The 24,177-nt window shown below is 37.1% G+C and overlaps 4 protein-coding genes and 1 long non-coding RNA gene across 6 annotated transcripts; 3 read left to right on the forward strand and 2 right to left on the reverse strand.

Annotated features, from left to right (window-relative positions):
- Nucleotides 1-138: 138 nt before the first annotated feature.
- Nucleotides 139-2,882, forward strand: Vps51 (vacuolar protein sorting 51). The gene is made up of 9 exons (XM_088046713.1): nt 139-303; nt 349-483; nt 530-751; nt 806-1,410; nt 1,457-1,679; nt 1,726-2,100; nt 2,149-2,508; nt 2,555-2,667; nt 2,716-2,882. Exons 1-9 carry the CDS (start codon nt 223-225, stop codon nt 2,822-2,824), a joined length of 2,223 nt encoding a protein of 740 aa, XP_087902839.1. The 5' UTR covers nt 139-222; the 3' UTR covers nt 2,825-2,882.
- On the reverse strand, nt 2,872-10,114 carry SmD2 (small ribonucleoprotein particle protein SmD2). Its single transcript, XM_088046719.1, has 2 exons — nt 10,031-10,114; nt 2,872-3,278 (listed from the first exon to the last, which is right to left on the reverse strand). The coding sequence occupies exon 2, from the start codon at nt 3,271-3,273 to the stop codon at nt 2,920-2,922; it is 354 nt and encodes a 117-aa protein (XP_087902845.1). The 5' UTR covers nt 3,274-3,278; nt 10,031-10,114; the 3' UTR covers nt 2,872-2,919.
- Nucleotides 10,115-10,256: 142 nt separating this feature from the next.
- LOC148168960 (uncharacterized) lies at nt 10,257-12,811 on the forward strand. The gene is made up of 3 exons (XR_015770742.1): nt 10,257-10,352; nt 10,406-10,570; nt 12,519-12,811. It is a non-coding gene; the product is annotated as an uncharacterized LOC148168960 (long non-coding RNA).
- On the reverse strand, nt 12,747-17,464 carry LOC148168961 (uncharacterized). Of its 2 annotated transcripts, none has more exons than XM_088045763.1 (5): nt 17,257-17,464; nt 15,255-17,211; nt 13,271-15,202; nt 13,076-13,224; nt 12,747-13,024 (listed from the first exon to the last, which is right to left on the reverse strand). In XM_088045763.1, exons 2-5 carry the CDS (start codon nt 17,200-17,202, stop codon nt 12,956-12,958), a joined length of 4,098 nt encoding a protein of 1,365 aa, XP_087901889.1. In that variant the 5' UTR covers nt 17,203-17,211; nt 17,257-17,464; the 3' UTR covers nt 12,747-12,955. The 2 variants fall into 2 exon arrangements, with proteins under 2 accessions (XP_087901889.1, XP_087901888.1); XM_088045762.1 differs by having other exon boundaries at nt 13,271-15,205.
- Nucleotides 17,465-17,699: 235 nt separating this feature from the next.
- On the forward strand, nt 17,700-18,076 carry LOC148168962 (uncharacterized). The gene is made up of 2 exons (XM_088046266.1): nt 17,700-17,715; nt 17,760-18,076. Exons 1-2 carry the CDS (start codon nt 17,700-17,702, stop codon nt 18,074-18,076), a joined length of 333 nt encoding a protein of 110 aa, XP_087902392.1.
- The last annotated feature ends 6,101 nt before the right edge of the window (nt 18,077-24,177 follow it).

Below are 24,177 nucleotides of genomic sequence, written 5' to 3' on the forward strand. Positions count from 1 at the left end.
CGTAACCGAATTTGACCAAAACTACACTACCACCAATAAGTTAAGGACGGTTTTTAACAAAAATCATAATCTGTGGTCATTTTAACGTGTAGAAATGCCTGGGGGGGTTAAAAATACGCACGTTTTTTTTCATATCTGTTCTGATTGGCTGATCGGTTTGACAGGTGTCAAAGTGACGTTTCCGATTGAGATTGAGGTTAGGTGTTCGAAAAAAAAATCGCGATGACGGAGAAAAAAGCGAACCCCCTTGATCTCAACAGCTCCAATTTTAACCCCAATATGTATCTCGATAAGCTCTTCAAGGTAAAATTTCCAGAGGTTTGACTTGGTGTGATTGACTTCTTGTAGGACTCAAATTTGAAGCAAATAATGGACCATGAAAGCGAAATCGTGAAAGACACTCAAACTCTTCACTCCGATATGCAGACACTCGTCTACGAGAATTACAACAAATTTATCTCAGCCACTGATACAATAAAAAAGGTAGTTTTGGTACAAGTGCCCCCAAAATCTGAGAAGTTGTTTGCAGATGAAAGTAGACTTTAAGCAGATGGAAACTGAGATGGACCACCTCGCCTCTAACATGTCCTCAATAACGTCATTCTCAGATCAAATTAATTCCACCCTCCAAGGCACCAGAAATCAAATTAGTAAACTCTCAGGAGTGCACAACCTCCTCCAGCGCTTGCAGTTTCTTTTCAAGCTCCCCACAACCCTTAAAGCACGCATGGAGGAGAAAAGCTACATTGAGGTAATACTCCCTCCCTTAAATTCCCACCCCTAATTTAATTTCGTCCCTTTAAAGGCCGTTCAAGACTACTTGCACGCCCAACGCGTCTTGGAGCAATACGGCAATCTTCCGTCCCTCCAAGGAATTAAATCCGATTGCGAAACCATACTAATAGAGCTAAAAAAAGAACTACGCAAACATTTCAGCAACCCCCAAGCCTCAGCGAAAGAGCTCACAGAATCAGTGGATCTACTCCTGCAACTAAATGAGCCTGCCAAAGAACTCTGCTCTGAGTTCCTCATCTGCGCGGAAAAGAGACTCAGCGATCAATTAGTCATGCTCAAAGATCAAAGTGAGCAACGCGATATCAGCGAGTTTATTGATTTGGGGTGCTCAGGATTCCTCTCTGACCTCTGCTTAGTCGTCGCTTCCTTTGACGATATGTTTATCAACAGGAATCACAGCGAGAACATCGAAAATAGCGATATTTTTGAGAATTTCGCCGCCACGGAGTTGAACAGTTTTGTGAAACAGAACATGTTGAAATATTTTGAGTTGGTTCAAAGTAAAGTTGATATGGAACAAGACGTGGGGGATACTGGGGTACTTGTACAGGCCTTAGATCGGTTTTATAAGCGAATTGAGAGCAACGCGCTGTGTAGAGACGTCGATTTCTCCTCGTAAGTAAAATCGGGTGGTTAAATTAGTTTTGATTGTCTTTTTTAGAATGGCGACAGACATTGTTATCAACGCGGGTAGAAAACAGTGCAAAGCTCATTTACAGATCCTCAAAATGCACTTCGCCGATTCGTTAACAAAGATCCGGCAAAGTCTCATTACCCCGAAGCTCGTGAGCCAAGAAGACACCTCCAAAAACTTGAACGAGCTCCTGAGCACGCTTATTTTCTCAGTCGTTGAGAAAATCAAAGGAGTTTTACAAGATCTCATGGTACCGATCGATACCTAAATAAACACTTTTAACGGTGTAATTTTAGGTGTTCATTCAACCGGAAATCAACTTTGCGCAAAAAGCTCAATTCAAAGACAGTTTTTGCGTTGACAACGTCCGAGAAGGACTGATAGTGTGTTTCATGCACCATTTTACAGCCACCGCGCGAAGTTACTGCGGAATTGTGGCATCTGACTTGAAGGTCCCCCCAACTTTGCTGTTGTTATTGTCGAAGTTGTGTTTGGATTTTCAAAGTGGCAGCGTTGGGTTTTTGTTGTCACAGACCGATGAGTTGTTCCAAATCAATCCGACGCAAAGTGCTGCTTTGACGAATGAATACGAGATTAGTTTGACTATGCAGGAATCGGCGCAGGAACTCCTAAACTACTTTGTTAGGATTCAGGGGCTGAATGTGTCCCAAGTAAGCGAGCGCAGCGAGCGTTGACTGTCTAATTATTTTTTTCTTTAGATGTTGCGTAAAAGTGTTGAGACAAGAGATTGGCTCAACACTATAGAACCCAGGACTGTTAGAGCCGTCATGAAACGTGTCGTTGAGGACATTTCCGCCATAGATACAACCGTGGCTCTGTTGTACGAGGATCAGGGCAACAACACTGAGCACAGCAGTGATTCTAGTCGTAAAACTCACAGTATTTCAGTCTCCAGGCACCAGTACAGGTCGAATTGGTCGAATTTGACTCCAAATCATTTGGATTCGGCGTTGGTTTCCAACATGCACAAGCTTTTTAGCGAAAGAATCGAAATCTTCTCGACTGTGGAGTTCAATAAGATTTCTATTCTTACAGGGATAATCAAAATTAGTTTGAAGGTGAGATTTCTGGAGATTTTGTCATGCTAAGTGTGGATTTTTTCAGACTTTCATGGAGTGTGTGCGTCTGAAGACGTTCAGCAAATACGGGCTACAACAAATCCAGGTGGATACGCATTACTTGCAGCTGTATCTCTGGCGATTTGTTGCTGACGAAAAGTACTTCTGGTACTGTAATAGTGTTGTTTACTAAACGATTTTTTACAGTTTGGTTCATTTTCTCCTTGACGAGATTCTGGGGTCTGCCGTTCATAGATGCTTAGAACCCATTTTGATGGAACCCAGCATGGTTGACATAATCTGTGAACGCGGCTAAACTCAAACAGAATTGAGTTGTTATTCATTCCATTGTAAATAAAACACTTTTTATTGTATTTTTTGCGAATTTTATTAGAATTACAAAAACTACATCTAACTAGCGGTAGCTAACGGGTTCCTAACTACTATAATAACCGCATCTCCTCGCAAGAACATTTTAGAAATAAATCTGTCTTTGTTGACCGGTTTTGCTTTCTTCTTGCCTTTGCCCGGTCTCGGGAGCTCCGTCCACATTTCCTTAACATTTTCCAAGACAATGTTGCAGTGGCGATCGAAAGCTTTGACTCTTCCAAGTAATTTCTTGTTGTTTCTACAATTTATGAGTACCTGCGTGTTGTTCTTCACCGACTGGGTTAACACAGAAAGTGGACCTGTGTTAAATTCCTCTTCTTCGCGCATTTGGAGCTCTTCGGCAGTCATTTCGGATTTCGGTTTTGTTAACGCCATTTTCGCTGGATTTTATGAAAAATTCGGGTTTTACAAGCGGTTTTTTCGGAGGGAAAAGTGAGGTTATGTTTGGGAAAGCGTTTGTCAACGTTAGAAAAGAGCGCATGCGTAGGGTTTCAAAGCGCGGTTAGTTTAAATTTTAGCAGTGGCGCGGGTGAAATTAAAAAAGGGGTCAAATCGTGCAAGAAATAGTCGTGTTTTTTTTAACAGATTCTGGTTCAAAAGTAGGCGTTAAGTAAACTCTGTCAATTACACTGTCTTTGCTTATGTACGAAAAATAATTAACTATAAATTTGAAATGGAGAAAAATCGTGGATAAAACATTGTAAGATACACGTTTAAAAGTCTCTTCATCTGTTTGAAACCAGCGACTAACATAAAAACTAAATGAAAAATGACTTGAATCTCAAAAAACTATATTCTTGCCACTTTTGTGAAAAGGCACGAGTTATAAAAACCTATAATAAACATTGCACATTTAATGTTTCCTCCCCACATTTTGAAAGCGTCGCGACGCTAAACTATCGGTGATAAGAAACAAACTTTTGCGTCTAATTGTAGAGCTGTGTCAACTGTAAGCGTATGCAAATTTGAAAATGTTATCTTTAAAATTAAAGACGATTTTTTAGAAAAAAATAAAATTGGCATGAATTTAATTCTGAAGTTCAAAAACCGAAAAATATACCAGAATCTTGGAAGACAGGAGCTCAAAAAATTAAATAGAGAGAAATAGGAATGTGGATAAATATTAAAAATTTAGGATAATAAATAAAATTGCCAAAATAATTATAAGGAGTACTTTTTAGACAAAAAAAGTTAATTATTTGTAGTTAAATAATTTCCCATAAAGAAAGGTAAAAGCGTTCTTTTTTTAATCATAAAATTCCAAAATCCACCGATAACCCACAATCTCACATTATTTATAGTAACAATGACAATAAAAGATAACCACCATTGCAAGTAATTATTCCAACTATGTTTATTTAAATATTAGTAATGCGTACGACAAACATCATTAATCCCGAAGAAAGTAGAGACACCGATAAACCACCCCTCAAGTATATAAGTCAAAGTATTATCAAGAGACCTCTCAGACTTTGTCCAAGATTGAAGAAGGAAAATTCAAGTTTCCCAGATATTAAGTAGTTGCGCCGAAGGTGAAATTTGAAAATCTCCTCGGTCTAGCTGCTTTATATTTGGTTAACAACAATCAACAATCTGATGCCATTAAACTCAAAAAAGACAACATATTTCAGCAATGACTTGCCAGTGTCAGATTTAATATTTTTTAATTGGACTTCCTCATTTACACAGTTTCCTGTCCGAGACCCCGCATGAGTTTTTTTTCTTTCATTTCGTCTTTTACTCGATTCTTCTCCTATATTCTACCTTAACTCAATTAATTGAATGAATGAAGCTCATCTGGACATATTTAAATCTTATTACGTGTTACTTCGGGCTAAATAGAATAATGGCTATGACGCTTACACTACTGAATGCCTCTTGTGCCGTTTTAACACGCGCTGTAGTCATTGATTGTATTGTTTGTGCTGGCAATTTGCAATTGTATAAGTGGTCCGGAAAGAAGGTAAAATTAGTTATTATAGTATCACAAATGAGGGAAACAAATCAAATGGAAAAACTTGAATGGAACCAAGTAATATTCCTATTCGGGTTCTAATGGGTGACAATCATGTAATCAGTTCAATCAGTGGTAATAATGTTACCGCGGACTCGGACTAGGTTGAGATTTAAAGGTTAAAGGTTCGAGGAATTCATTTCTCGGTGATTGGAAGATTTACTTTTTAGCCGTTCTGACTTTTAAATATTCAAAACTTATTTAAACAAAAAATTATTAATTCCCCTCTTCGATTGTTAGGTAAATAAATAAATAAATAAATACATAAATACATAAATAAATAAATAAATAAATAAATAAATAAATAAATAAATAAATAAATAAATATAGATAAAGACGTCTAGAAAATTGAAAAAAAATGCAGAATGGGAAAAAAGAAGCGAAAAAATCTGTAGTATTAAATTTCAATTCTGAAAAATCTACAGGCCTTAAAGATGTATTAGCAAAAAATTCAAGTAAATATTTGACTAGTTTTAGACAATCTGAAGAGAGTGGGGCATCTAAAAAATTCAAAGAATGTAAAGAATATTAAACATCCGCTGTTAAAGAATCTGTTTCGTAAAAAATAAACGGAAACAATCCATGCCCAATATCTCGGAACATTGACAAACTGTATGCGCCATCGTTTTATTTTTTGAAGTAAAGATTCCAAATCTGGGATTAAAATTTAGATCCGACACCAAATAACTGAGTTATGGCCGATCAAAGTTTCAGATAGTTGATTAGTAGATTTTTCCTAATTTTTCCTAATTTTTAAAGTTAAATATCTCGGAAACTATTAGAGATATTGAGATGCGGTTAGCGCCATCGTTTTTCTCAGCTCATTTAACGTTAAAAAAAGTTCTCAAAAGCCCAAAACTCGATAGTCGATTTTTCGCGAAAAAAAAATCTGACTCAAACGATAAAAAATTTTCATTTTTTTTATTTTTGGCCATAACTCGTAAACTACTTGTCCGATAGATCTCAAATTTGGCCAATAAATAGATTTCGAGCTCTTCTTTCTACTGATGTGTAATTCAAAGGTATTAAACGTCGTTTTCATTTTGAAAACATTGACTGAAAATCACCCTAAAATGATGTTTTCAAAACAGTTTTTGGCCAATACCTCGTTTATTTATTAAGCAAACTCAATAAATTTGGGTCTCATTTTACGCAGAATGTCACGCTGAATCCAAAAACATGAGAATTTTCAAATTTCGTCAACAAATAACGGAACTATGGCCGTTTGAATTTTTGGGTTGTCGCCAGAGGTCCAAATTTTTGAAGGTTCGAAACAATTCGTGCTCGATATCTGGGAAACTATTTCAGATATTGAGATGCGGTTTGCGCCATCGTTTTTCTAGCAATTTTTTACATGAGAAATAGTTCTTTGATTTTTCTACAGTCAAAATTTGCAAATTTTCGCAAAAAATCGTGACTTAAACTATGCCAAACTTCTGATATCGATATCTCGATTATTTTTTAGATTAAACTTAAGTTATTATACATCAGTGTACGCAGAATTTAATGCAGATTTCAAATCTTGGATTTAAATTCAGATCCGACAACAGATAACTGAGGTATGGCCGATCAAAGTTTCGGATAGTTGATTTTCATTTTTTCTCATTTTTCCCAATTTTCAAAGTTAAATATCTCGGAAACTATTTGAGATATTGAGATGCGGTTTGCGCCATCGTTTTTCTCGGCTCATTTTACGTTAGAAAATGTTCTCAAAAGCCCAAAATTCGATAGTCGATTTTTCGCGAAAAAAAATTGCGACTCAAACGATGAAAATTTTTCATTTTTTTTATTTTTGGCCATAACTCGCAAACTATTTGTTCTATAGATCTCAAATTTGGCCAGTAGATAGATTTTGAGCTCCTTTTTCAACTGATTTAAATTCAAAGCTATTAAACGTCGTTTTCATTTTGAAAACATTGATGGAAAATCACCCTAAAATGATGTTTTCAAAACAGTTTTTGGCCAATACCTCGTTTATTTATTAAGCAAACTCAACAAATTTGAGTCTCATTTTACGCAGAATTTCACGCTGAATCCAAAAATATGATAATTTTTTACTAATTGCCAATAAATAACCGAGTTATGGCCGTTTGAAATTTTGGGTTGTCGCCAGAGGGTCAAATTTTCGAAGGTTCGAAACAATTCATGCTCGATATCTAGGAAACTATTTCAGATATTGAGATGCGGTTTGCGCCATTGTTTTTCTCGTGATTTTTTACATAAGAAATAGTTTTTGGATTTTCCAATAGTCGAAAGTTGCAAATTTTCGCAAAAATTCATGACTAAAACTATGGCCAAACTTCTCATATCGATATCTCGCTTATTTTTTAGAGTAAACTTGAGTTATTATACATCGGTATACGCAAAATTTTCCGCAGATTCCAAATCTAGGATTTAAATTCAGATCCGACAACAAATAACTGAGTTATGGCCGATCAAAGTTTCGGATAGTTGATTTTCATTTTTTCTCATTTTTCCCAATTTTCAAAGTTAAATATCTCGGAAACTATTTGAGATATTGAGATGCGGTTTGCGCCATCGTTTTTCTCGGCTCATTTTACGTTAGAAAATGTTCTCAAAAGCCCAAAATTCGATAGTCGATTTTTCGCAAAAAAAAATTGCGACTCAAACGATGAAAATTTTTCATTTTTTTTATTTTTGGCCATAACTCGCAAACTATTTGTTCTATAGATCTCAAATTTGGCCAGTAGATAGATTTTGAGCACCTTTTTCAACTGATTTAAATTCAAAGCTATTAAACGTCGTTTTCATTTTGAAAACATTGATGGAAAATCACCCTAAAATGATGTTTTCAAAACAGTTTTTGGCCAATACCTCGTTTATTTATTAAGCAAACTCAACAAATTTGAGTCTCATTTTACGCAGAATTTCACGCTGAATCCAAAAATATGATAATTTTTTACTAATTGCCAATAAATAACCGAGTTATGGCCGTTTGAAATTTTGGGTTGTCGCCAGAGGGTCAAATTTTCGAAGGTTCGAAACAATTCATGCTCGATATCTAGGAAACTATTTCAGATATTGAGATGCGGTTTGCGCCATTGTTTTTCTCGTGATTTTTTACATAACAAATAGTTCTTAGATTTTTTAAAAGTCAAAAGTTGCAGTTTTTAGCGAAAATTCATGACTAAAACTATGCCAAACTTTTGACATCGATATCTCGCTTATTTTTTGGAGTAAACTTGCATACTATTTTATTCATCATCAATCAAAATTCGATAGTCGATTTTTCGCGAAAAAAAAAATCCGACCCAAACGATGAAAAATTTTCAATTTCAATTTCGGTCGTTTGAATTTTTGGGTTGTCGCCAGAGAGCCAAATTTTTAAGAGCGGTCGCTACCTACAATCCTTATGGGCAATGCAATGTAAACTAGAGCCATCATAACTCAAAAACGGTTTGAACTAGAAAACTGAAATTTAGAATATATACTGTCCTTGTAGTTATCTACAAACTGCATGCTTTTTTTTTATTGATATCACCCCTGGAACGGTAATTACACTGCATCAATTTTGGCTGAAGACTGTAACTTCGGTTTGCTTTGTTGTATCAAAAATGAATCCAATCGGATTGTAAAGCAAGTCGTTCTGAATACAACGGTCCTAAGTTTTAAAAAATATTCCCATAATTAAGCGAGTATTCGTAGCGTAAATTTTAGATTTTAAATCGAAGCTGAAATTTTGTAATTTACAACCAGCAATCGCCAGCAAACCATAGAAATTAGTACTTCTCCACAAGCACAAAATTTATGATGGGGTCAGGTAGTTTGACGAAACCAAGAGGTCCAGCGGTTTGTAAAATAATAGCTCTTTCTTGGAAATGGCAATAGGAAAATAATAGAACTGTATTTTCATCTTTGCACTGCATTATTGGACCACAGGAAAAATGTTAAAAAAAAACTCTTATATTAATAAGGATTCCTCTACTAGGATCCTATTTCTACTTGACCTATTTCACGTTCCTATGTATTTGTTCTACAGAACCGGAAGACCAAATTTGTTTTTTATCACCAATAATTTTGTCGTCGCGACGCTTTAAAAATGTAGTTTGCAAGTTTTAGCGATTTTTGAGGCATAGTAGAACCAAACACCCAATCCCATTTTTCAAAATAATGCTCACATGGCGTAAGTTTTTTATTGTAATCAAAAAAGGTACCTTAAAAATCATTCGCAATACATTAGTCTATAATATTTAGTAAAAATTTTTTGTTAATTTCCATAATTTTAGAATGCGTGACTAATTAATTGTTAAGTTTTCCACTATGTCCTCCCCCCTCCCCTACATATAAATGTGTTAAACATATCTTTTGTCATTTCAGACTTGATTCAAATTGTTTTTAAAATATAAGGAAAAATGCTTTTTTATCAAATTAGTCAAAATTGATTGAAAGACCAATGCTCAATATCTAGGAAACTACGACAAATAGAAATTACGGTTTTCGCCATCGTTTTTCTCGCAATTTTTTAGTTAAAAATTCCTTCTTAGATTTTCCGAAAGTCGAATATTTGATTCGCCGAAAAAAAATTCGACTAATAAAACTCATATGTCAAACTTCTGCGGTCGATTTCTCGTTAATTTTTGGAACAAACTTGAGTTATTTTGACTCATTTTACGCGTGGATTCCAAATCCAGTCTTAAAAATTACATTTGCTAGACATCGCGACGCTAAACCATCGGTGACAAAAAACTAATTTTTGAGTCATATTCTAGAGTTTTTCACGTTTTTATTTTTTAAATTAACGACGATTTTTGGAGGTGGCTACAAGTGTTGCCGGACCCTAAACTTATTAAAAAAGTCTGGAATACGTAAAAAAGCAAAAAAGGCATCTAATATTAAATTACCCCAGAATTTAGAGAATATTAAGAGAATTTAGATAATAACCCGTTTTATCAATTTTACACATAAGCAAATAAAAATAGAGTAAATAAATTTGCGTTTGACAATAAATGGGAAACTTTAATAAATTATTATTTGAACCGAGCAGACAACTCCGGATTTCTATGGACTTGAGAAGCGAATTATCTAAAGCAAATGTTTTTGGAATTTATCACCATTAGCAAGATTAGTCTTTACGATTCTAGTTGTACAAGAACATACCATTCCAAACAGCAATAATTTTCTCTTTCTTATCATTAGTCTACAACATTTTGCTTAACACTACAGATCTATTTTTGAAATAATTTTATATAAATAGGTAGTAATGGCATTATTCATAGAGTGGTATAGTAGCATCAATGCAGGCTACAATAGAATAATAACGTGTACAAAGGAAATAATCTCTTAATTTAAGTTAAATTAACACAGGGATGTGGGCTTCGCATATAAACCCAATTGACTCTCATTAAACGTCAGTGGCAGACTTAAATGCGTGATGTGTGTGGGTCTTTACAAACTGTGTCGTGTGTGGATCAAAATCAAGGTGAGCGAAAAAAATCCACTTAATTTTTTTCACAAAACATTTTTTCTTTATAGTCAAGAAGATAAATCCAGAGACATTACTCAAACGACGAATGTAAATGAAAAAAAACCTTATCGCATTGACCCCTAACCCCATGATATTATGATGACCCCCGACCATGTTTTCTAAAACAAATAGTCGTCGAGTGGTCGGTGTGCTGGGCACAAATACACTTCAAGGTAATTATTAAATCTGTTTTTTTGGCAAAAAACTCAAGATTTCGTATGATTTTTCTTGCACCTCGTTTTGATTGCTTGGTTCGGTCATTTTCATTCATAGAAACATGTCGTGTCATTATGCTACACGTCCATTTTAGTTTGTTTTAAAAAATTCAGGCTAACCTACATACATATCTTTAGCACATCTTTTTGCTTGGGTTGGAGATCAGCACGTGTCTGTAAATAGTGAGAGTGATCTCCGAAAGTGTGGTTTATACGATTAGATATTTTGCTGCGAGAAAAATTATTATCGCTGCAGATAGCACATTGTATGTAGTTTCATTGGTCGCCAGAAATTTTAGTCAAAGTTAATTGATTCTTTCCATTTTTTTTATTTTAATTTCTAATCTTACAAAACTGATTTAATCTTAAAATAGTCATTTATTGTATACGTGTTTTACACAATGTTTTATCCACATTTCGGGCGTTTAACATTCTTAAGTGGATAAAACGTTTTTTTTGAACAGTGGAATAAACTAACTTCAAAAAAGAAAAAATGTGCAGTTGTTAAAGATTTTAAATGAGGGGAAAAGTCGATTTAAAAGTTAATTGTGGACGAAATAGTTCAATTTAATAATGTGGAAATGACAATTACTTTATGTTCTTTTCCCAAGATTTTCACAAAAATTGGAAATTTACTTGCAAGTATAAGATTGAGGTCTTTGATTCCAGTAAAATAAAAAAAATGTACATTTTTTAACTCTGAAAATTTGGAAAATTCTTCGTTTCCTTGTTTACATAAGTGAGATAAGTCAGATTTAAAAGAAAATCGACAAGATTATTTAACCAAAGGGGTTTTAACTTTATAAAAAAATATTTTATGTGTTATTATTTCAGAATTAAGAAAAAATTTATTTGCATTCTATAAATTTTCAACCTCAGCTTTGACAACCCACATTTAAAAACCTCTCAGTCTCCGTTAAATAAGAAAAAGTTAGCGAATATATCAACGTAACGAATTTTAGCACGACGCGCGACGATTTGAAAACTGCATATTGAGCTTTTTACTTTACCAAATTTTAGAATTCGCATTTCTCTTAATTCCGTAAATATTTAGAAAAATACTTATTTTGTTTAAAAAATGAGATGTACAAAAATTAGAAATTGGTACTCAAAGATTTATTTTGAAAAATTCTGAATTTTCGTACTTCTTAATTCCCTGAAAAATTTCAAAAAATTTAAAAGTAAAATTAAACGTTACATTTTACTTCATTGAGTAAATATTTGAAAAACTCATGTCTGTGTTTCAAGATCGATATTTTTGACTGCAAAAATTTAATAATTCAATGCAATATTATATAATTTAATTTCTAGAGGATTTTTAATCTCACTCTATAATTTGCGAATTCAATTATAATAATCAGAAAAATTGGGCACCGGTCGATTTTACTTCTTCCTTTTCCCGCCAGTACATCTACTCCACTTTCTAGAAGTAAATTACAAAATTAGAATTTCGATAACCTTTCCACCAAAATGACCTTTCTGTTCTAAATTTAAGTCCGTATCATTGGTAAGACCACAACTGCGGTAAATTGTCCATTTCCATGCACCCATAGGTGGGTGCCCAGTATTACTCATCCCACGCTATCTAGCGAATGAAGCTACCCGTATAATGCAATCTGCCGAATACAGGACCACATTATTCTTAATAGCAAACATGAGGGAAAATTAATTTACTAGTAAAAACAGTGGGTTTCACCACCCGAGTTTTTCAGTGGAATTTTCGTCCAAGCAAACATTTACTCAGATCTCACTAAGAGTCAATTATAAACCGGCAGACGTTTAATTTACAAAAGGTCATTTCAATTAACCTTCCGACAAGCCAACGATGAATGAAAAAATGTAAAAGGAACACTCGTAAGGAGGTACACATCCGATATCACACCCAATTAATTAATTTTCGTTGCAGGAAAAATCGACTGAAAACTGTCCTGTTTCTAAGTACTAGTGCCGCAGGAGTACAATCGACCTCCTGCTGCTCAAGTGCTTATCAATGGGAACAGAATGATTTCATCGTGGAATTTGGAAGAATGAGGTCAAATGATGAAGTCATTGGTGAAAATGAAGAGCCAAATAGTAGGAGTCACCTTTGCCACGTCTTGTTATTGTGAGTTGATTTTTATTAAGTCTGTGGTGAAGTGTTAAGTGGAGATCTTGTGGAAGGAAGGCGCCTCGGGATGATCAAGAGGCTAAATTGGACAATTAGTGACTTGTATTTTCAAGAAAAATGTGTTGTGTAAAACTTTTCTATTAAAAATATAATTTGTACTTTATTTTCAACTTTATATTCAGTGTAAAAACGTTTAGAAAACTAAACCTCGGACGAATATTGGCTAAACCTGGGACTTACATACAAATAACTTTGCAATTGGTCGGTAGATCTTTCTTCCCCCTCAAGACATTTTCTCGCAACTTCTAAAAAGAACACTCAAATTGACAGCAAGCACAAGAGTTGCACATACTAACCTGATTAAAAGTATCCGCCATCAACCGACTGGCCCGTCTTAACTGTTTTTCTCGATTATCTATCAGTTTTTGTTGGACTTCCGGTAACTTATTGTAGTTTCTTTTATTGATTTCCTTCATTTCTTTGCCGGAGAAAATTCGTTTAGAATCTGGAAAAAAACACTTCAGACACAGCGGCCTTCAACTTTACCATACTTTTCTTGTTCTCCTCCTGGGACTTTTTCAAAAAATTCAACTTATTGTAGTCGGACATTTCTTCTCGTTGTGTCCTGTTTTGGTTGACTGATCTTCGGCGACCTTCAGCCTCCTCGACGAATTCTGGGCGATTTTGCGCCAAGTACTCCTGTAGCGACGTTTTGTTCCTCGGGAGTTCAGTGGTACTACTCTCACTTTCTCTCCTCCGTTTTTCTCGTTTTTTGTTATTTTCTTTATCTTTGTGCCTCTTCTTCGCAACCACCGGAATCTTGATCTTAATTTCCTCTAAAGGCTTTTTTCGCTTCTTTTCCTTCTTTCCCTCCTGAATCGGCTCATTTTCAAAAGTCAACATGTACGCAATTCCGTTGCGATTCCTCGACGTCTTCTTCAACTTACACTTGCAATACTCGCAATACTGAGAGCTGCTACGACTCCCTGACTTGCAAGTACAAAACTCCTGAAGTTCGTTAAGATCATTGATGGTCTGCTTAATCTCGTTCAAAGTCTTTGTTTGAACCACACTGTAACAGTTACAGACATGATCCGGTTTGTAGAAACCCGGCGAATAAAGAGAGCGATTTTGCCGGTAGCAATATTGACAAAGAGGGTACGTTTGGTCACTCAACTTCTCCCGAAGACGATATAAATGTCGAGAGGTCACATTCTGTCGTTTACAACAAACACAAGAAGTCAGAGACTCGGAAGAAGTGATTGTGCTTGAAAAAGAAGAAGTATAACTCGAACTCTGGGAGCCAGTAGACACACTTTTCTCACTGAAGGAAGTTTGGACTTCTGCAGAAGCGAACTGCTTGTCCCCAGGCTTGCAATAGCAGCAACCAGGTTTTATTTTCGTAGAGGGATTTTGCGCGTTCTCAAAGTCGCACTTACAAGTTTGGATCTCAGCAGACGCGTACTGTTTGGCCGATTTTTTCGAATCTTGAGAACTCGAAGATCTCTTAGTTACAACGGTATTCTCAGCAAGATTGTTTGCCTGATCAGAAAGTTTGGAGGTTTTGCTACCTCCAGAATTTGATTTGTGTTCAGCATTGGACTCACTGTACTTTATGCTATCAGTTTCGAATTCATCCGATTGACTTTTGTCAGTTAAGTAGGTTTCGGCATCTTCTGGTTTAGAAGTTTTGTCTGAATCATTGATGTCTTTTCGCTGAGAAATGGTTCCGTTTATTGGGCCAGTAACAACATCCCCCTTGCCAGGTTCAGTAGATTCAGTTTGCAGCGATTTTAGCCCTTCTTCAGGTTCGGTAGATTCAGTTTGCAGAGACCTTAGGTGTTCTTCAGGTTTAGCAAATCCAGTTTGCAGACTTCTTAGGTGTTCTTCAGGTTCAGTAAAACCAGGTTGCAGTGATCTTAGATGTTCTTCAGGTTCAGTAAATCCTGCTTGCAATGATCTTAGGTGTTCTTCAGGTTCAGTAAATCCAGTTTGCAGTGATCTTAGGTGTTCTTCAGGTTCAGTAAAACCAGCTTGCAGTAATCTTAGGTGTTCTTCAGATTCAGTAACTCCAGTCTGCAGAGATCTTAGCTGTTCTTCAGGTTGGTAATTGTCTTTACTTCCATTTCCATTCTTTTTGTCATTCTTCGTGCTTGTATCTGCGTGTCCATTTTTACAACGGCATGATCGAATCTTTGGCGCATCAAAGTCTTGGATTTTCGAAAGAAATTTATAACAGTCGCCTCGACATTTACAAGCGGGCGCTTCTTTGCGCTTACTTCTTTTATGTCCGCAGCAGTAGCACTCTCGTGTTGGATCTACCACCGTTAAAACGCTAGTCCTGGTTTCTTTTGAATTTCCAGGTCTTTCAGTGTTAGCATGCTTCTTGCAGTGACAAAAACGACCTCCGTGCTTATCCAGGACCGCATTAACTTGGTCATAAAGAGATGAATCGCTCAGAAGAGGAACTTTGAAACTAAAACCTTCTGTAAAAACTTCAGGTAAACGAGTAATTAGTAACGAAGAGATACGTACCATTTTTCTTCTTGGTACCACAAGGCCAACACATTTCCCTCTCCCCCTTGCTTCTTGGAAAAGTGTCGTATTTTCCCGTACCAACCAAACCCGGAGGTTTAAAACCTTGATTTTGATCATTTTTCACCGTCCGGATCTTAATATTGGTGGTGGCGTCATCCGAAACAACTTCAACTTCTCCGATGACGTTAGGATTGACATCTTCTTCAGACGTTGTAACTTGGTACTTCCGTTCCCCGTCTTTGTCGCGAATATTATAGTCTGTGGGAACACCAGAACTGCCACTTTTAGACAGTTCTGTTTCTATAACATAGTTCCTCGACGTAGAACTCCTGGAACTTGAAGCTGAAGAGTACTCAGGTTTGGACACCATATAGACCGTGGTGGTCCTTTGAACTTTCTGCTCAAGCAGTCCTTTCAGTTTAGTAAGATGAGTGATTTCATCGTTGATCCACGACAACTGGTGCTGTCTTTCCTTCTTCGCGAATTTCAGAAGGTGGTCGCCTTGACCTTTCTGCTTTTCTAGACGCCTCTCGGACGCTGTTTTGTCTTCTTTCCAACTGGGATGCTTCTCAAGACTGCTTTCAGCAGAATCTCCAGGTTTACTGACTACAAAAATTGATTTCTTAGGCAGAAACTCATCACTGAATGTCTTGAGAGTGAGTTTCGGTTGCCACTGGTCTGTTGAGGCTTTAGGTACAAACAGCTCGGAACTGGTGGTACTATCTTCGTTATATTTCGAATCCACGATCTTCTCAACGATTTTCTTGATGTAGCGTTTTTTGGTTGCAGCGTCGTACTTCTTTGACTTTAGCAGTTTTTGAAGAATGTCGATGCTTTTGTCGATGTCCCCAATGAGATTTTTCGATTGTTTCTTAGAAATTAATTGACCAAGTATCGGAAGATCTTTGGAAGAGTCGGTTGAGCTTTTCTTGAAGCCTTTTTCGTTTTTGTAGTACTCGAAGCTGTCGCAATGCGAGGCGACAACTTCACTCTCAGTTTGAGTGTTAGAACTTGAGATTTGTTTATCATTTTCGCTTTCGTAACTAATAATGATGACGCTCTGGTTTTCTGGCTTCACAGGCTCACTGTGGAGCTTCTCAGGTAGAACTTCAAGGCTAGTTTGTACAGATTTAGACACGTTTTCTTGAGATAAGCTAGTCTGGACGACTTTGTCGGAGCTTTTCTTCCTCGCGACGCATTCAATGTTAATGGGTTTGGTGGAACAAAGCGTGACTACTCGTTTTTGGGGCTTATCAACTTCAATTTTAGGTGTGGATTCAGCATCAGGCACCCCAATTCTACTCTTCAAGTAATCGATCGTACTCTTCAAAGAACTGGAACTAGAAGAGGTGTTCTGTGGAGTTTGCAAGCTAGAATTAGTACTAGCACTAGCAACTTTCTCAGTTTGCACGCTGGAGCTAGATGACGCAATGGGAGCTCGGGCGCGGTACGACGTGGAAGACGAGGATGACTGCGTTTTCTCATGCACGTCATCACTGCTAGGATATGAAATGATTGTCACAATTTGAGGGGCGAGTTTGGGGCCCTTGTCTGTACTCCCCACGTCTTGATCAACTAATAAAATGGGGAGAGAAGTGCTTTTCTGCAATTTCGTGCTTTTTTGGTAGTTATCGTAACCGATATCTGCGCCGTTGTCCCATTCCAGTTTGCGATTTGAGGTTATTGAGCTTGTAGGGGAGACAACTTTGGGGTAATCTGTGTCTTTTTCTGGAGCAACTAGAGTTTCACTGCTTGCATAATCAACGGCTATAATTGGTATGTTTGGGTGGATTTCCTCTTCCCTGACAATTGGGGGCATGTATGACAGTGACGTTCCAGAGAAATATTTCGGGAGATGCTTTGATTGCGAGTATTTCCTGTAGTAATCGACAATTTGTTTCGAAATTGCGTCGTGTTCCTCATCGTCGCTTTTATCAGAACTCATCGTAACGCACTAAAAGGCAGGTTTATTACCAGAAAAAGCGAAACGAACACTCACCCAAATTCAAACTTGTTTGTAAACATAACCTATAAAAAATATGAGAAAGAAAGTTGGACAAAAAACAGACCACGTAATGAGCCCGTTGGCGTTAAAAAAGGCTGATATGATGCTATGACTACAAATTTAAAGGTTTTTGGAGAAACTGCAATGAATTTAGATTAAATAAATTTAGACAACTGTCAAAACGAAAACAACGGTTATGTTCAAGCGCGCAAAATTCAAAATTAAAACTTCAAAAACGGATTTTCTTCGGAAAAAGGCTGAAATATACAAAAGTTTCTATACAGAAAAAAACGTTAAAAGTAAGTAATCATAAAAACAACAAAATTAATTGTATTAAAATGGTGCAAATTAAAATTGATAAAAACCAGCCGACTTGATAAACAATCTGACAGCAAACGTCACACCTCTCGGCGCCAAGTTCAAAATTTTTGTGCACCATGGACGATGAAGATGGTATTCTTCCTATTTTTTTACCCCTGTCTAATGTTTGTTTCCAGAAAAAAATTTCTGTTATGTTGAAGGCACCACCATCGACAAATCCGCCGCGTCCGATAGTTCCGACCTCCACGAGAACGTCTGGTATCGAATGAAGCCCCCAAAGAGGACTACCACCATGTACCACCCTTCTGTTTCCGCAAGACAGATAGATTTAATACGAAACATGATCTTGGGAAAAACTTCCTTAAAACCGCCTGACGTCGAAGTCAGAGCGCTTAGTGTAGAAATCCCGGAAAGAAGAGACGTTATTGAGAAACCGTGCTTAAAGCTGAAGAAGTCTTCAGTTAAGTTTCTTATTGAGCACGCTTATAAATAAAATGTATTAAATAAAAGTGAGATGAGGGTTTAAGGGTGTATTTTGTTTAGTCGGTGTCGCTGGAGTCGGAATCAAACGAGACTCTGGGTTGGATTAAATTGTTTCTTCGGTTTCTTTGGAACTTCTCTAAGCTTCTGTTGAGCATGTTTTGTTCGTTGCGTTCTTGTTGTTGTAGTGCCACCATTGCAGGACACTGGAAATGGTGTTATTCTTCAAAATTTCATTTTTTTTAAGTACCTCATGGGCAGATGTAGGTGTTGAATAATAAACAGGAGCTGGGTACTTAAATGTAAAATTTCTGGGTTCGTAGCATTCCGGGCATTGGAAAGAAGATTGGTACACCGGCCGCTGCAAAAATGGTGCGAATCTGTGATATCTCCGAAGTAAAAAGCAGTTAATAAAATCACTAATAAATAAAAAATAAGACAAACTTACTTGCGGTGTCACATCTGCTAGGAAGCTGGTATTCGCCAAACTCTGATGACTATTAGAAGTGGACTAAAACAAAGTCTTCTTTATTGTGCGTTTATTGCAAATTTTACATTCAGCGCACAGATTCTTTGTTTGGTGCATCGAGGAAATACTGAGCAACTCGTGTATTATCTCTTTCACGTCCTCGTCTCCTCAAAACAATTATAGGAGCTTTTTGAAATCGTTTTGGAATTTCAATGACCGCCACCTCTTCTTGTTCGAGAACTCCTTTTGGTATAACAAGTTGTTGAATTTTTGAACGCCTCATTACTGGAATTTTGACGTCGGCGCCGTTGTCACTTGGACAGCAAGGATACGCGACAATTAAAATTTTAGAAAAGATTTGTTATCTTTGGATTATAAAATGAACGAACTAAAGACTCTGAAGATTAACATTAAAAAAACAATTAGTTAAATAATTAGATGAACCGAAGAGACCTGCAATGAGAGTGAAAATGCAGAACTAGAATAAATTCATAATGAAAAGCAAAAAATGTTCTTTGATTCTTTAATATTCTCACGTTGACGTTCTGATCTTTGGCTTACTAGTTACATTATCTGTTGGTTGTTACAACGAAGCGATTTCCCTCCTTCGCACTTCTTGAAATTCGCAGAGCCCTCTTCTCAATGCGTTAGTTTCTTCTAATGAAAGCCGGTCGGTCTCTTCAATAAAATTCCTTACTCCCGGAGATTGACCAAGTGGTGAAGATACCAAGAGATTATTTTCGTTTTCGTGAACGCTGTAAGGCGACCAGGGTGCGCTGCCTCCAGAACCCGAAGAAAACGACTGTGGTGACAGACCTAATTCAAATTTCGCCATGTTTCTTTGTGGAGTCCTCGGCATGAAAGCATTTTCTTCTAGTGGAGAACACGGAAAATCTGGTGTTCCTGCCGAAGAATGTAAGGACAAGTCTCTATTCGGAGTGTAGGATAAATCCAGTGCCCATTTTGCCTGTGGTGGCATTTCTTCGCCTGGTGTTCCTTCTCCTTCTGCACCTCCTGCACATGCACGTTCATTACGCGGCAGATCTGGATGAATGTGTAATAGAGTTTCCTCTGGAGGGACGATATTCTCGCTCGATTTGCTAGGATCGGCAGCGTACAAAACTTTGCCATTACAAGTAATTTGGAAGGTGTTCGACGTGCCCACGTTCACTGTAACATTCATCCCTCTGCCGACATTAAAAACACAGTCGTTGCAAGGCGACTCTTGGCCTGGAAGCCTAGATGGTGGTGGTGTCTGGGGACAACGCGACAAACTACGGCTTGATGACTGGTATGGAGGTGGTGAAAGACTGTGGAAAGGAGCTGGTGGAGGCCTACCGAGGCCCACCTGTGGAGAGCGTTCAGCCCAAGAAGCACTGTGATGTCCTCCATACTGCTCCACATGTCTTTGTCGAGGAGCTCTCATTGGCAAAGAAGCAGCGCCCGAAAATGCAGATTGATCACGATAAGCCACAGGAGGTGCCGGACGAAAATCTCCGATGCTGGTGGATTTTATAAATGTTGGCGATGCTAGAATGCTCAAACCGATGGCGGGCTTGCTTAATCCTGCATAACAAGAAATTAAAAAATTGGAGAAAATAGACATAAAAGTACCAAAAACCATGTTTTTAAAAAGGTATGAAAGATTTAACGGAAATTTTGATAACAGATTTTGACAATAATAAAAACTGGAACGATGACATGTACAACTGCGATGATTCAAAAAACTTTTGAAAAAGAATTGAGAAGTTATTTTTCAAAATTCAATAAAAATGCCAATTTGGAATGACAGTAGGTTTTTGATGTAAATTTGTAATTATTTTGGGTAAATCTAACTATGTGTATCAGTGAAAAACCTAAAAACATTGCTAAAACATTGTGTTACTATCTTATGCCAAAATAGTTGAAGTAAATTTGAAGAAAATTCAACAAATTATCGTTTTTTTTAAACTCTTGTAAAAATTTATGAGATGGATTTGTTGAGTTTTGAAAAATAACTCTTCAATTGAGGCTCGCCATTCCAAAACGATGTAAATGCCATTTTAATAATTTTACAGGAAACGAAAAAAACTGTTTTATTCTTAGTAATCAATACCATTAACTAATTTATGTATTTATTTAACTTACCTACACATGTTGGCGGTTATAGGTAAAAATATTAAGATAAGACATCAAACTCCATCTAAAACAATTACCTTTTAGAAGCAATTATCAAATACTAGGACACGAGTAAAGCTAAATAAAAAGCTCTTTAAAACAACATTAATTTTATGTTTAACATTGATAAAAAGCATAATAAAATAAGCAATCATCTTTTTATTAACAAGAATATTGTTGTCATGTTGATTTCTAATTTTTAAACAACGCTGTATAGCTCTAGTCGTTACTCTACTCTCTACTCTACTCGACTTCTTTTGAAGAGCTTTTCTAAACTTATCTTGGTTTTTGATTCGATTTTCACATCGATTTTTGCTAAGCTTATAATTGGGACTTACAGCGTTTTGACTTTCGCACTTGTTTAATTTCAAATGTAGCAGATGTTTAGCAAAACCAATTGCAGTAAGACATAGATTTGACATTACCTACAGAACCCAAATCCAAAGAAATCCTGTTTTAGCGTAAGTTTACAACGTTTTGGAATGGCAGGCCTCAATTATTGTACTGTCTCTTACCTAAACTCTCTTCAGCTGTTGGTGATCCTGCACTCGGTATACTAGGTTCATTAAATGTGGCGTTACCAGTAGAACAGCCGGATAGTATATTAGGTTCATTAAATGTGGCGTTACCAGTTAGAGAACAGCGGGATGGTATATTAGGTGGAATATATGTTGGACCATTAAGATGAGTATATGTGGCGTTGAGATTTGGACCATTGTCGTATGGTAAATTAGGACGAGCAAATGTGGCGTTGAGATTTGGACCATTGTCGTATGGTAAATTGGGACGAGTAAATGTGGCGTTGAGATTTGGAGCATTGCCGGATGGTATATTAGGTGGAATATATGTTGGACCATTAAGATGAGTATATGTGGCGTTGAGATTTGGACCATTGTCGCATGGTAAATTAGGACGAGTAAATGTGGCGTTGAGATTTGGAGCATTGCCGGATGGTATATTAGGTGGAATATATGTTGGACCATTAAGATGAGTATATGTGGCGTTGAGAGGTAAATTAGGACGAGTAAATGTGGCGTTGAGATTTGGACCATTGTCGCATGGTAAATTAGGACGAGCAAATGTGGCGTTGAGATTTGGAGCATTGCCGGATGGTATATTAGCTGGAATATATGTTGGACCATGAAGATGAGTATATGTGGCGTTGGGATTTGGACCATCGTCGCATGGTAAATTAGGACGAGCAAATGTGGCGTTGGGATTTGGACCATCGTCGCATGGTAAATTAGGACGAGTAAATGTGGCGTTGAGATTTGGAGCATTGCCGGATGGTATATTAGGTGGAATGTATGTTGGGCCATGAAGATGAGTATATGTGGCGTTGGGATTTGGACCACTGGCTGGAGGAACATTGATCGTTCTATTTGTACCAGGTTTTGGAAATTGGTAAACGTATGCACTAGGAGAAGGATGTGAAGACGGTCCAAAATCCACTTGAGCTTTACGTCTTGCAATTATACTCTCGTCTTGAAGTGGAGTATTACAATAGGCTGTCCGAAATCCTGAACCATCGCTGTTATCAACAGCAGTGTGATACTCGCTATCATCGAAACTAGGTGGTGGTTCCAGAGATTTGACCGGAGTTGATTGAGGTTTTTCACGGAATTTCGGTGTCTCAACGTTGTACCAGGGTCTAATATTTTCCTCCTGGGAATTGGCAGAAATTCTGCTAAGCTCCCCATATTCACAATTTGCGCGCTCATCGAATCTCCTTTCGGCCGCTCTTGTAAATGATGCGTAGAGGTGAGAACCGTGCAGGTCAAGACGGTTTTTTAATTCCGTCCTAATCGGAACAGTAGTTTCCAACTTCTGCTCTTTTACCATTCTTTTAAAACGAGGCGGACGTTCTCCCTCGCGTAACATTCTCCAGTCGCATGGTCCAGTGTTTTCTAGCGAATCCTTTGATTTGTCCTCATCTACGTCACAGTTATAGTCCATTGCGAAGATTAACTATACTGAATCAATTTAGTAGCAAGTTAAAATCATTACTTGGAGAAACACGAAAAATTTAGATTTTACAAACGATGAGTGAATGGCAGACACAACTGAATAATGTCACTTTATTATCGATAGAAAGATGGCATAGATCGCTTCGTTTTTTTTTCAATATCAGCATCCGCATTCTCTAATTTAAGTTTGTGGTAAAGGTTCCACCGTCAAAGACAGAAGAGTTTTGCCGGGATTTCTTACGGATGGAATTGAAATAGACGGATGCATGGACGGATTTGAAAATACCGATGCGTAACCCATTCCTTCACAACTGTCGGAAGATTCTTCAAAATCTGGTGGAGGCGTACGATCGGATGCACTACAAATTGTCTTTTACATTGGTAGTGTAAACTTATAAAATGTGTACTTCATGGGAGGACGCGCCGCCGGAATAAACGGGTCCATGGACGGATCTGAATAAACTGTTGCGAAACCCATTCCTTCACAACACTCTGAAGATTCTCCAAAATCTTCAAATGATGGCAGCGTGTCGTCGGGTTCACTATAAATCGTTTTAGAGGCTGAATGGTGGAAATTCACCAGATGTTGTACCTTTTAAATGAAGAGGACGCCAAAGGAGGGCTGGGTTCGAAATCTGAATGGAAAGAAGGATGTTCGAGTGATTGCTGAGTGAGATTTGGATCCATGGTAGTTTGATTGGTCTGAACTCTTTTTAGTGATGCCAGAACATTTAAACCATCCATGTTTGCAGTTCTATTGAATCCAGAATTGTGAGAAGTGGAAAATGAGCCCATTTCAGTAAAAATGGTACAAAAATTTTGATGACAGGTTTGACGTTATGGAAAACAGGACCGACTACGAATTATCCTCCCCCTTCTTGAACTTTGACCTCAAAATTATTCCTGAATAAGTTGAAGAAGCACAGGCAGATAAGCAATTTACAAGAAAAAGAAAAGAGAACCGAACTTTAATTATCAATTATTACTTTAGTTGGTTTCAAAATACAAATCTTTATTTCCTAGCGGAGAGATATCTTCCGGATGGGAATTCATTCTCATTTTTTTGTTCCTGAGACCACGTTTGCTTCTGAGCTATGATGACTGGAACCTTTCTCAAATGAGCCGGTATTTCAATAACTGTAGTTTCACTGGGATTGATGAGACCTCTCGGTATTATAATTTTCTGCGCAGAGTTCTTCTCCATCTTTCGACACAAAAATTTAATTTTAATAATTTTTTAACCAGAATGACGTTTCTTAAATGGACACTTGATAATCAGATATGACAAGTTGATTGTCCACCAAATTTGCTATCTAGTTTTAGTCTTCGGAAATGTAAGAGCGAATTGGAAATTGGAGTTCCGAGTTTCCGAGATTATTTCAGGACATTCAAAATTTTGGCCCACTGGCGCCACGCGAAATTTTAATCGGTCATAACTAAGAGTTTGGACAAAATATTCATTCTAATACGGTCCTGAAGCGCGATCGAACGCCTATTTTATCAATATTAAATTATGATAGA

The sequence above is a fragment of the Gnatocerus cornutus genome, chromosome 9 (assembly GCF_029298725.1).
Source record: "Gnatocerus cornutus isolate USDA-ARS CGAHR chromosome 9, icGnaCorn1.1, whole genome shotgun sequence".
In the NCBI taxonomy this organism is placed as follows: Eukaryota; Metazoa; Arthropoda; class Insecta; order Coleoptera; family Tenebrionidae; genus Gnatocerus; species Gnatocerus cornutus.

Coding starts and splice junctions, on each gene's coding strand:
- Vps51 (XM_088046713.1), top strand. CDS start 223: ATGACGGAGAAAAAAGCGAACCCCCTTGATCTCAACAGCTCCAATTTT. Junction 2,509..2,554: donor TAATCAAAATTAGTTTGAAG/GTGAGATTTCTG, acceptor GGATTTTTTCAG/ACTTTCATGGAGTGTGTGCG. Junction 2,668..2,715: donor CGATTTGTTGCTGACGAAAA/GTACTTCTGGTA, acceptor GATTTTTTACAG/TTTGGTTCATTTTCTCCTTG.
- SmD2 (XM_088046719.1), bottom strand. CDS start 3,273: ATGGCGTTAACAAAACCGAAATCCGAAATGACTGCCGAAGAGCTCCAA.
- LOC148168961 (XM_088045762.1), bottom strand. CDS start 17,202: ATGAGTTCTGATAAAAGCGACGATGAGGAACACGACGCAATTTCGAAA. Junction 13,225..13,270: donor CCAGGAGGAGAACAAGAAAA/GTATGGTAAAGT, acceptor GTTTTTTTCCAG/ATTCTAAACGAATTTTCTCC. Junction 13,025..13,075: donor TGGCGGATACTTTTAATCAG/GTTAGTATGTGC, acceptor TGTTCTTTTTAG/AAGTTGCGAGAAAATGTCTT.